Below are 13,759 nucleotides of genomic sequence, written 5' to 3' on the forward strand. Positions count from 1 at the left end.
TATACAGCTAAAATACAAGTGCCACAAGTTTAGGCATATACATAATGACAGAATGGTAATAAATCAATGGGTGGTGTACCAATGTATTCCAACGCGTTTCGTCCTGTTTGAGGACTTTTTCAAGGGTAGGTGAATGGTAAACCAAAGTATAAGAGCTTAAATACCTGGTGTTCTGTATCGCAATTGGCCAAATCCTGTTACTTCCGGTTTTCGCGCTCCGTTTGCACACTCTGCAACAGCCGCTAGAGCCTGCTCTGATGTCCTGTATGTCTAAGCAACTGCGCATGCTCTATGGGCTTCGCGCACACCTTATTCATTATTGCAGTCTGTCCCCATGGTCTTCTATGTTATTAGCAATAGCTTGGTCTCCGGGTGAGGGGAATGTAAGGAATTGGTCTCTACTATGCGGGCGGCCATTTTGGGTATGACTTTTTACAATAGTGTCTCTTCTGTTTAACATCTTTTATATGATTAAGAGCATTGTCCATCAAAGATTCTGCTGATCGTTATTCATTATTGAATGGTGATTATTTGAAATGCTCATTTATAAACACAGCCACTATATTTGTTATGCAATATTGGAATTAAATATATTAAATGCTGAAACAAAATTGGTATATTCCTTGGTGGTCCTATTTTGTGAAATAGCTATGGGTCATTATTAATTATCGTCGTTTAATGTAATTTTACCACCATGTGCGGAGGAGTGCTATGTTCCTTATGCCATATGTTATATATTAATGAGCTTCCAATATATATACCGTTCTGATCACTATAGCATACTATCACCTTCTGTTATCATGTTTTATTGAAATATTACTTAGTGGTATCCTGAATCGAGAGGATGTTCTTAGATTCTCTGTAACACTCCCCAATTTGTTATGGGTCTATATTCAGGCCCTCGGGTTGGAGTGTCTTCATCTCAAAGATCCATCGACTCTCCACTTTGTCAATTCTTTTGGAATGAACGCCCCCTCTCCAATTTGGTTCCACTTTCTCTAATCCAGTGAATTTTAGTCCATCTGGTTGGCAATTGTGCTGTGTTCTAAAGTGATCTGAATGCTGTGGCCTATGAACCCCTTCTTAATATTGTTAATATGTTCATTTATCCTCACTCTCAAATGTCTCATTGTCCTACCTATATACTGAAGTTGGCATGGACATTCCAGCACGTATATGATGTTGTGGCTATCACATATGATTATATCCTTTATTCGATATGATTTCCCAGTTTTCAAGGCAAATAGTTCCCGAGTAGGTGTGGTACTGTTATACTTGAGTAGTCTGCATGCCTTACACCCCCCACAGTGATAGAACCCTGATTTGACTGTTTGACCGTCTAGAGTGGATTGTATCTGATGTTTCTTACTGTCCCTAATGTGATTGATCACTAGTTTTTTCCCCAAATCTGGCGCTTTTTTGAAAACCAGGTCTGGTGTGGGTGGTAGTACCGTCTGTAATTGTTCATCCATATGGAGTATGGACCAGTGCCTCTTCATGATGTTCCAATTTTATTGGCAGATTTTGTGTAATTGGTAACGAAATATATCTTTAGTCTCCTTCTGTGTCTTTTTCTCTTTATATTTTAAAAGGGGGCCTCGTGGATTTGTTAGCGTTTTGTTAAATGCCTTCTCAACCCTTTCCATATCATAATTTTTCTCCTTAAAAAGTTGTTTTAGGTTGGTGCCCTGTTCTACAAAGTCCTCTATATTTGAGCAATTTCTCCTGACTCGTGTGAACTGACTCAATGGTACACTATTAATCCAATTGGGGTGATGGTTACTATCCGCCCTGATGTAGCTGTTTACATCAACTTTCTTGTAGTGTGTTTTTGTGTGTATCTCATTATTCAAGATAAATATATCTAAGTCCAAAAACTGGACCCGGTCTCTGCTGTATTGTGTTGTGAATACCAAATTGCGGTCATTAATGTTGATATAGGTCAAAAAATTCTGCAGTGATAATTCATTACCTTGCCACACAAAAAGCATGTCATCTATATAACGCCTCCAGAGAACAGAATTTTTTGACCTATATCAACATTAATGACCGCAATTTGGTATTCACAACACAATACAGCAGAGACCGGGTCCAGGTTTTGGACTTAGATATATTTATCTTGAATAATGAGATACACACAAAAACACACTACTAGAAAGTTGATGTAAACAGCTACATCAGGGCGGATAGTAACCATCACCCCAATTGGATTAATAGCGTACCATTGAGTCAGTTCACACGAGTCAGGAGAAATTGCTCAAATATAGAGGACTTTGTAGAACAGGGCACCAACCAAAAACAACTTTTTAAGGAGAAAAATTATGATATGGAAAGGGTTGAGAAGGCATTTAACAAAACGCTAACAAATCCACGAGTCCCCCTTTTAAAATATAAAGAGAAAAAGACACAGGAGGAGACTAACAAGATATATTTTGTTACCAATTACACAAAATCTGCCAATAAAATTAGGAACATCATGAAGAGGCACTGGTCCATACTCCATATGGATGAACAATTACAGACGGTACTACCAACACCACCAGACCTGGTTTTCAAAAAAGCGCCAGATTTGGGGAAAAAACTAGTGATCAATCACATTAGGGACAGTAAGAAACATCAGATACAATCCACTCTAGACGGTCAAACAGTCAAATCAGGGTTCTATCACTGTGGGGGGTGTAAGGCGTGCAGACTACTCAGGTATAACAGTACCACACCTACTCGGGAACTATTTGCCTTGAAAACTGGGAAATCATATCGAATAAAGGATATAATCATATGTGATAGCCACAACATCATATACGTGCTGGAATGTCCATGCCAACTTCAGTATATAGGTAGGACAATGAGACATTTGAGAGTGAGGATAAATGAACATATTAACAATATTAAGAAGGGGTTCATAGGTCACAGCATTTCAGATCACTTTAGAACACAGCACAACTGCCAACCAGATGGACTAAAATGCACTGGATTAGAGAAAGTGGAACCAAATTGGAGAGGAGGCGTTCATTCCAAAAGAATTGACAAAGTGGAGAGTCGATGGATCTTTGAGATGAAGACCCTCCAACCCGAGGACCTGAATATAGACCCATAACAAATTGGGGAGTGTTACAGAGAATCTAAGAACATCCTCTCGATTCAGGATACCACTAAGTAATATTTCAATAAAACATGATAACAGAAGGTGATAGTATGCTATAGTGATCAGAACAGTATATATATTGGAAGCTCATTAATATATAACATATGGCATAAGGAACATAGCACTCCTCCGCACATGGTGGTAAAATTACATTAAACGACGATAATTAATAATGACCCATAGCTATTTCACAAAATCACCAAGGAATATACCAATTATGTTTCAGCATTTAATATATTTAATTCCAATATTGCATAACAAATATAGTGGCTGTGTTTATAAATGAGCCTTTCGAATAATCACCATTCAAAAATGAATAACGATCAGCAGAATCTTTGATGGACAATGCTCTTAATCATACAAAAGATGTTAAACAGAAGAGACACTATTGTAAAAAGTCATACCCAAAATGGCCGCCCGCATAGTAGAGACCAATTCCTTACATTCCCCTCACCCGGAGACCAAGCTATTGCTAATAACATAGAAGACCATGGGGACAGACTGCAATAATGAATAAGGTCTGCGCAAAGCCCATAGAGCATGCGCAGTTGCTTAGACATACAGGACATCAGAGCAGGCTCTAGCGGCTGTTGCAGAGCGTGCAAACGGAGCGCGAAAACCGGAAGTAACGGGATTTGGCCAATTGCGATACAGAACACCAGGTATTTTAGCTCTTATACTTTGGTTTACCATTCACCTACCCTTAAAAAAGTCCCCAAACAGGACGAAACGCATTGGAACACATTGGTACACCACCCATTGATTTATTACCATTCTGTCATTATGTATATGCCTAAACTTGTGGCACTTGTATTTTAGCTGTATATCAGCATTTTATATCATCTGACACCACAGAAGCCGAGCCAGGCATGTGGACAGACAAATAAACGGAACCTTTTATTTATCCAGCACATAGTGTCATCTATATATTTTTTGGACCAGAGAGTCCTCTGCTCACTCCCTCCCCCACCCCGCCTACACCAACATACATCATTCGAGCCAGAGAAAGACGTCAGGTGGACCAGCAAGAATACATCGGACCCTGGGTAAGTCTGCATATCTTACCCACCGTTTCTGCACTATAGTGTCCATCATACCTGACACCCTGGTTTGTATGTTATTTTGTTTTCTGGTGTGAATTCTGAGGCGCAGTGGCAGCATTTTTTGTCACAGTGACCAGCTGGAGAGGGGAGAAGTATATCTGCAATACGCAACTATTATAGATTATCACCGCCATTGATACGTGTTATACAGATGAAATTTTCTGCCCCAAGATGTTGCCGACCAGTGACCCACTACTAGCTGATTGACTTTTTCTGACTGCACGTTGCTAATATAAGAACACCCACCCCACAGTCTGCATTGGGCGGAAAACATTGAGACTATTATAGACACAACCTCCAAACCCACCCATTTGAATAACAACTAATATCTTTATGGTATATTTTCATATGGTTGTAAAGTACTGATAGATAGTCCTCCGAGCGCTGACACTTTACCATATGTTTTAAATATACCTGCTTAGAACACTAGCCAAATAGGGTATCTGGAGTTTGGTTATAAAACTAGGCAAAGATATAACAATGTTAAAGTGCAAACATCTTATGTACCTACATGTGTAAATTTTCAGTATGCATTGTGCTTATTACACAAGGAATTTAGATTGGAGTCCAAACCAGTGTTGGAAGATATCTGTGTCACAACAGTAAACTGGAAATATTACAAAATACAAAATTAGAGCTGTATTGAAGTGTCTTAAAAAGGGACTTGGGGGGGGGAGGTTGGACAAGTGACATGACATGGTTCTACAGGAGCAAAATCGAAGAAAAAAAAATACTTAAGCACATATTAATGCTTACATAGTTTTCATTAATTAGAGGTTTATTCCACTATATTTCTTTCAATTTTAACACCTGCACAATATTGCACCAAGTATTCGAGATGCCGTGAGATCAGTCCTTCATCTACTAGACTTATATATCCTCAGACTATTCGTTCTTGCATTGGCTGCTGGACAGTGCTACTTTACTATATCCCTGGCTGCATTCCATTGGCAAGGTAGCATAATCTTTACCACAACCTAAGTGCATTACCATACACTTGATTATATATGCAAGATTGTCCTGCTAATCAGAGAATACCAATAATAATAATACAAATACATAAATAAAATAGATAGGAGAGTCTCCAGTTCTGATCGATCACTGAGGTCCCCCAGTAACAACTTCTACCCAACCTAAACATGTTCCATTTACACAATCCCCTGCTTCTGACGCTTAAGCTATTAAGCAGCCATGTACTTATCCAAAGTACCAGAAACCAGTATTAAATAGGGGTAAATAAGGCAATTCAAAATCTCAAGTGTACTTTGAAGTGTTAGGCAGAATTACATTCAATATAATGGCAGTCATGAGACATACTAAAATAAAGGATTTTCAAAAGTTACACCAAACCTTCTAAATAAATACTGAATAAGTGTTCTAAAGCTAGGTACACACTACACAATTATCTGGCATATAGGTCAGATTTTTATGTTCGGCCAGAGAGTTGTGTAATGTGTACGCATGTACGATATCCATTTATCACAGATATATCGGTCTCATCTCCTCATTGCATCTTCAAGTGTGCTTCAAAAATGAGTTAAATTTGGTGACTATCTTACACATCTTAGTGTGTACGGCCTAATGACCAACTTGCAGACAGATCTTCCAATAGCCGAGGATGTAAATTTTTATTCATTACAATAATTAGGACAGATACATAATGAGGAAAGAACAACTGTATAGTGTATATGCACGAAATTGGATGTTTCCTCGCAAGGAAAAATTGTGAGTTGAGTACATCAAATCTGAAGTGTACCTAGGATTAGGTAATGTTAAAAAAGCTGCTCTAAAATTAATTATTTTGTGTCTTAACTGCCTAATAATGAAATTCATCAGTTTCAACTTACAGTAGGTAACCTGCTGTTACAGTCCAAGCCCTGACAAGGCCCTTCAGCCACTGCCTGGTGTGCCCTTGTTCCAGTAAGGCAGGAAGAACAACCTGCAAAAGTAGCAACTCCAAAGATAGTTCACTCACTGGAGCATCACTAGAAAAAAATAGCGGGAATATACATCACATTTAATAATAGACTGATTTAATTGCAATTATTTGCCTAATCAATTTAATAAAATAAAATGAGTGCTGTACATTAGATACTGTTTACTTGAAGATTTAGAGAAAACCCTATACCAATAAAAAGTTTGACATTTATTTTGATAATCTTTGTGCAAAAAGCAACTATAAAGGAATAAGTGATATTGGGGGAAATTCAGTTAGCCGTGATAATCTGTTTACCAGGGGTTAATGCAGATAAATGCAACTTAAAGCGGCTGGGTGCAAATTTTTTGCTATTCAATTAGCTTCACAAATGAAACAGTATTAATTCTCCATAGGATTTAATGCGTTTGCTGAGGTAAAATGATGAGGAAAATCCCTATTTTAAGGTAAAAGTGATGGGACTTGGTCCAGAACCATCCATCCTAATGATTATTGAGGTACTTAGACATTTTTAATTACCTTAATTTGGCCAATAATGACATGTTATTTTTGGGATGATATTCTGGAAAAATGAAGAATAATGGGTTAAATGATGTGGAAAATGTATTTGGGGGTGTTGTAGGGACGGGAGAGTTTTTGAGACTTACAGGTGGGAGTAAAGTCTGGTATCCACTAGCCGATGAAAATGAGCGATTGAATGATAACGATATAGTTCATTAATCGTTCACAAATCAGGCATGAAAATGTCAAAAACGAGCAGCGATACGCGCTTCTGCTGATTGTCTTTGACATCTATCATCGCCTGAACGTGCTGGTCAATCCGCTGATAACGACCGATTGACCATGTTCAGGGATGAGGGAGGGTGCCTACACTGAACGGCCTATCGTTCAGTGTAGGCACTGCAGGGGAAGAAAAACGACTGGACGATTACAATGTTGTAATCGTACTGTCGTTCCACTATCTGCTAGTGGATACGCATCTGTATTAGTGCTTTTTAACACATTTTTAAAAGTGCCAAAAAAAAAACAAAAAAAAACTACTTATAGGCATTTTTATGCTCCTCAAATTCATTTAGAACATTGATTTGCTGAAAAGCACATGCTTTTTATTTTTTTTACTGTTTTTAAAAATGCAAAAATCAGTCATTTGACAGCTTTGAAGAGCCCCAAAAACAGTTTCTTCCACTAATATACTTCTAAATTGTCCATCACTAGTTTTTCCTTGCACCCCATAGAGGTGAGCAGGAAAACTTGAGATATTCAATCTACTATACTAGGTAAATATGTGCTCAGCCGAATATCATAGGATGTCAGCGTCAAACAGCCTCTAATTATATATATATATATATATATATATATATATATATATACACACATACATATATACATACACACACACCTTACACTATTTTTGTTTTATAATAGACACAAACACCTAAAACATATATATATATATTATGAGATATGGTAAGAACTTACCTTTGTTATCTCTATTTCTATGAAGTCCATAGGGTTCCACAGGATACCTTGGGGTATAGGTGATGACGTCAGGCATCGGGCACCATAGAGTTAAGTTTCAGCCTCCCAGGATGCACTAGGGTCCCCCTCCTATACCCCGCGCCAAGGCATCTCAGTTAGGTACCAAGCCATAGGCCGGAGGAGGAGAAGGAAGAGAGAGAAGAAAGATCTGAACACACACAAGAATCACATTCTCACCAGAGGGAGACGGAAAAACCAGTGACCAGAGCAAAGCCCATCTGCAGCACAGGTGCGACAGGGCGGGAGTCCTGTGGAACCCTATGGACTTCGTAGAAATAGAGATAACAAGGGTAAGTTCTTACCATATCTCATATTTTCTACTTCAGGGTCCATAGGGTATCCACAGGATACCTTGGGGATGTCCCAAAGCAGTATTCTTTAAGGGTGGGGACGCTCCTGTGCTGAAAGGAGAATCCGCCGCCCGAAGGAAGCATCCTGAGAGGCGAAGGTGTCAAACCTGTAATACCTCACGAAGGTATGGACAGAGGACCATGTAGCAGCCTTGCAGATCTGGACTGCAGAGGCACCACGTCGAGCTGCCCACGAAGGACCCACAGACCTAGTGGAATGAGCCTTCACAGAAGGAGGAACCGGCAGGCCTTCATGAAGATAAGCTTCAGAAATAGCCATACGGATCCAGGCTGCCAAAGTTTGCTTTGAAGCAGGCCAACCCTTTTTACGGAAGCCATAGAGGACAAACAAGGCATCCGACTTCCTAAACGAAGAAGTGCGGTAAACATAAGTCCTTAAGGCCCGCACAACATCCAAAGTGGCCTCACCCACTGAAAGGCCCGGTGAGTTAAAGGCCGGAACAACTATTTCCTCGTTAACATGAAACTGGGAAACAACCTTGGGAAGAAATTCAGGACGAGTGCGTAGCACTGCCCTGTTCCCATGAAAAATCAAGAAAGGGGGTCTACAAGAGAGAGCCCCTAAATCAGAAACACGTCTGGCCGAAGCTATGGCCAGAAGGAAAACAGTCTTAGCTGTTAGCCATTTAAGGTCCACTGAGCCCAGTGGTTCAAACGGCGGTCCTTGGAGAGCCCTCAGGACCACAGCCAAGTCCCAAGGCGCCACAGGTGGAACAAATGGCGGCTGAATTCGCAGAACACCTTGCATAAAGGTGCGCACATCAGGGATTGAAGCAATCCTACGGTGAAACCAGACAGACAGGGCCGAAACCTGCACCTTGAAAGAAGCAAGGCGAAGCCCATGGTCTAGTCCCGCTTGTAGGAAGGAGAGTACCCGAGACAGACGAAACCCCCGCAGTGCATAACCTCTCGGTCGAAACCACTGGAAGAACGTATGCCACACGAGATGGCATATTCTCGCGGAAGATGGTTTCCGAGCTCTTAGCATGGTACGCACTACAGAGCTGGAAAACCCCCTGGACCTTAACATGGCTGTCTCAACAGCCACGCCGTCAAAGACAGCCGAGTCAGGTCCGGGTGAAAACAAGGACCCTGTGACAGAAAGTCCGGACGGAGCGGTAAGCATATAGGACTGTCCACAGACAGACCTTGAAGGTCTGAGAACCAGTGCCGTCTGGGCCATGCGGGAGCTATCAACAGGAGCGTCCCTCCTTCCTGTTTGAATTTCCAGATTACCCGTGGAAGAAGTGAAACCGGAGGAAAGAGGTAAGCAAACCGGAACGTCCACCGGACGGACAGAGCATCCACCAGAGACGCCTCTTCGTCTCTTGTGCGAGACCCGTACACCAGCAACTTGTTGTTGTGCCGGGACGCCATGAGGTCGATCTCTGGAAGACCCCACCTGTCCACCAGCAGTTGAAAAACGTCTGGGTGCAGGGACGATTCCCCTGGATGAACGTCCTGGCGACTGAGAAAGTCCGCCTCCCAGTTTAGCACTCCCGGGATGAAGACAGCTGATATGGCCGGAAGATTGCGCTCCGCCCATACCAGTATCCGAGACACCTCCACGAGAGCCGCCCGAGTTCGGGTTCCTCCTTGCCGGTTTATGTAGGCCACGGCGGTAGTGTTGTCTGACTGGACCTGCACTGGGCGACCTTGGAGAACCCGATGTGCCTGCTGGAGAGCATTGAAGACCGCTCGGAGTTCCAAGATGTTTATTGGAAGCTCTGCTTCTGCCGGAGTCCACCTGCCCTGGAACAAGTGTGGACCCAAAACTGCTCCCCAGTCCCGAAGACTGGTGTCCGTTGTCAACAGGACCCAATTCGCCACCCAGAACGGACGACCCTTGTTGAGATGGGTCGTCTGCAACCACCAGGCAAGGGACAGACGAACCTCCGGAGTGAGCACCATCGTCTGGGATTTTAGAGACTGAGGCAGTCCATTCCATTTGGACAGGATCAGGTGCTGCAGAGGTCTGGAGTGAAACTGGGCATATTCCACCATGTCGAATACCGACACCATGGAGCCCAGTAACCTCATCGCCGAGTGCAGATACAACCGGCGGCTCTGCAGACAACTGCGCATCCTCGACTGTAAGGCAGAGATCTTTTCCCCCGTCACAAAGATCCTTTGCTGTCCCGAGTCCAATAAGGCCCGAGGTTCAGAATCCGCTGAGACGGGATCAGGGTTGACTGTAGTAACGCAATGGTCAGGTCCAAGTGGCGGAGGAGTTCCGGAGAGCCTGCCACTAAGAGAAGGTCATCCAAGTACGGCAACATGCGGACTCCCTGCAGCCACAGGGAAGCCGCCATGACCGCCATCACCTTGGTGAAAACACGTGGTGCTGTCGCCAGTCCAAAAGGTAACGCCCGGAACTGAAAGTGGTCGCTGCGGATTGCAAACCTGAGGAACTGCTGATGGCGCAAAAGAACAGGGACATGCAGGTAAGCGTCCTGTATGTTCAATGACACCATGTAGTCCCCCGGTTCCAGCGCCAGAATGATGGACCGTAGAGTCTCCATCCGAAACTTCGGCACCCGCAAAGATTTGTTGAGAGCTTTGAGGTTGAGAATCGGACGAAACGACCCATTGGGTTTCTGCACCAAAAAGAGATTGGAATAGAAACCCTGGCCCCTCTGGGAGAATGGAACAGGCACTAGAACTCCAGCCTGGAGCATAGTGTGCAAAACCTTCCGCAGCTCCGTGGCTTTGTTCCGGGCTGATGGTAGACCTGTGGTGAAGAATCGAGCCGGGGGTCTGTGCCGGAAGGAGAGGGCATACCCGTGTGAGACCACCTCGAGAACCCAAGTGTCTGTCGTGATGACCGACCAACACCGGGCGAACTGCAGCAGGCGGCCTCCCACTTTGGGATCCCCCAAAGGGAGGCCCGGACCGTCAGGCCGCAGACTTGTCATCTGACTTAGGGGCCGGACATCTGGTACTCCAGGCCTGCTTCCGGGGCTTGGCCGATTTCTTGGGGCCAGCCTGTCGGGGAAAGGACTGTGCCTTAGGCCTGCCCTGGGCCCTATAAGGCCGAAAGGATGGAGTACCTGAACGAGAAGGAACAGCAGCCGAAGGGAGACATGCTGATTTAGTTGCCGCCAGCGTGGCTACAATCTTGTCCAGGTCCGGACCGAAGAGAACTTCTCCGTTAAAAGGCAACGCCTCCAAACCCTTTTTGGAATCAGCGTCCGCCTTCCGGGATCGCAACCACAAGGTGCGACGAGCAGCCACAGCTGCCGAAGAAATACGAGACACCAGGGTACTAATATCCAAGGCCGCTTCATTGATATAAGTGGCCGAATCCCGGAGATTGCCGATCAACTCCGTCTGCTAAGTCGGAATCGACGGACGCCTCCAACGTATCAGCCCAGCGCTCCATAGCTCTGGCAACCCAGCAAATGGCCATAGCTGGCCGCGCTGCCCCCCCCGCATGGGAATAGACGGACTTCAGGCAGATCTCCACCTTGCGGTCCGTAGCATCCTTAAGGGAGGACATGGATGGCTTGGGTAATGTGGCACTACGGACAAGGCGTGTCACATGAGAATCCACCTGTGGAGGGGATTCCCACTTGGCAAAATAATTGTCCGCAAACGGATACGCCACTGCTAAATGCCTTTGAGGCTGATATCGTTTGCCTGGCTGTTTCCACGCTTCCTCTAGGTGGTCAACTAATTGTCCCGAAAGAGGAAACACTGTGGTATCTCCTTTAACATCCAGAACGGACTGCACGAATAAGGCCAGGTATATACACCTTAGACTTAGCGTCCGACTCTTTAGGACGGGGAGGTTCCTGGTCAGAAAGATCCAGAATCTCCCCATCGTCGGTCATCCCGTCGTCGTCCGACCGCTAGCTGTGACCCCAGATGCCTACCAGCATCCCCGGATCAGTACCGGCGTTCTGGTACCGGCGGGGGTGTAGGGAAGACAGCATGGACGTCAGAACTGACTGTCCATGCTGTACTTCCAGATGTGCAGCCACAGCTGCAATGAAGAAACTTCAGGGGCTCTTCATAGCCCCCCTCTAACAGGTGCATCCGACTCCGGCCGGGCACCAAACTAAACTGAGATGCCTTGGCTCGGGGGCGGGGTATAGGAGGGGGACACTAGTGCATCCTGGGAGGCTGAAACTTAACTCTATGGTGCCCGATGCCTGACGTCATCACCTATACCCCAAGGTATCCTGTGGATACCCTATGGACCCTGAAGTAGAAATACATATATAGTAAATTTGTCCTTGCAAAGAAACACTCTCGACAGCAGTTGTCCTTGTGTCCTTGCCAGATGGCTTTTTATTGATGAAAATGTTACATCTTCACATTTCCCAAACAGCATGTGGCTCAGACACTCAGCTAACATTAGCAGTTCACTATCACCTGGCTGACTAATACAGCATTAGGAGCACCTTCCCCATGACTGCCAGAATGCTTTATGCTTCACACAGACACACACCAATCAAACCCATGCGGAGCAGCTGTATTTTAAAGCTATCCAGCAGGGTACAACATCTTTACACAGGAAATGAGCCATGTTCTTTATAGCAGAACATGTCAAAGAACCCTCTTTGCCTCTACCTTTCCCCTTAGCTTCGCCATGCTTGGTGAAGCAGACCCTTTAACTGAAAAGGATTTTACTTTTCCCATCTCCCCATCACTTAGCTTTGCCAACTTTTGCAATACAGCTGCCCTGTAAAGCGCAAACTTCCATGAGCTGGCATCAACATTATTTTGGGAAGCCACAGTTTTGATTTTCTTGTCAGCTCCTTCTGTAAGCTGTTGGAGGTGGGGGTCGAGGACGAAAGGGCCTACGGAACCCTATCACTTGACAAGGGACTGGTGCATGTGTACACCATTTGGCCTTTTGGTCAAACTTCTTGTCACCTGCATTATAGGAGCCTATGAAGGCTCGGGTGTCAGAACCCTCTTTCGCTCCCTTGTGCCACCTTTAAGCATTGCTTTGCTATTGAACCTGGGATTGTATGAAGGGTTACCCGGGGAACTCTATAATTAGGTCTAGGTACAGTCTGTTGGAAGATTGTACAAGCTTGGCAGTATTTCTTAACCGCCATGCGAATGCCTGGCCATTACAACCTTTGGAGTATCCAATTGAGAGTTTTCTCCTCTCCCAAATGCCATCGCTTGGGGTGTATATGGGCCGCTGCCAATATCAAAAGAACATGTGCCCGTGGTACCAGGAGCTGTTTAACTCGTTTCCATTGAACCACCGCTACTCTACATAGCAGGTCCCCTTCTAGTCTAAAGTTTGGTTCTCTTTTAGCCAGTCCCGCAGATTTCCACATTCCATTCATTTCACTATTTGCATCTACCCCTGAACACCTAGAGATAATATGGTGTGAATGCATTCACAATAACAAACAATTACTGTACTAGGCCTACATTGAAACACCCCTGTCCTGTCCCATACCTTCAACCAGGTTAAAAAGTCTACCATCCTCCTCCTTTACATGATCTCATCAGTAGAGGACAAACCTAGGTTGTACACACACACACACACACACACACACACACACACACACACAGAAAATCATAACTCCATGTGTACTGAATCCAACGTTTCAGATTTTACTCCTTTATCAAGGAACAAATGTAAATACAAGACACACATACAAATAACATCAGGATGGCATTACATCGCTCCGCCATC

At 44.2% G+C, this 13,759-nt stretch overlaps 1 protein-coding gene across 3 annotated transcripts in view; it reads right to left on the reverse strand.

The window, feature by feature from the left end:
- MARCHF6 (membrane associated ring-CH-type finger 6) overlaps nt 1–13,759 on the reverse strand; it is a 222,465-nt gene that overhangs the window by 42,814 nt on the left and 165,892 nt on the right. For all 3 annotated transcript variants that reach the window (XM_088442345.1, XM_088442346.1, XM_088442344.1), the window contains exon 18: nt 6,096–6,233. In XM_088442345.1, the coding sequence (XP_088298471.1) occupies nt 6,096–6,233 (138 nt within the window). The remainder of the gene's footprint in view (nt 1–6,095; nt 6,234–13,759) is intronic.

The sequence above is a fragment of the Taudactylus pleione genome, unplaced genomic scaffold, assembly GCF_031769625.1.
Source record: "Taudactylus pleione unplaced genomic scaffold, aTauple2 ptg000309l, whole genome shotgun sequence".
In the NCBI taxonomy this organism is placed as follows: Eukaryota; Metazoa; Chordata; class Amphibia; order Anura; family Myobatrachidae; genus Taudactylus; species Taudactylus pleione.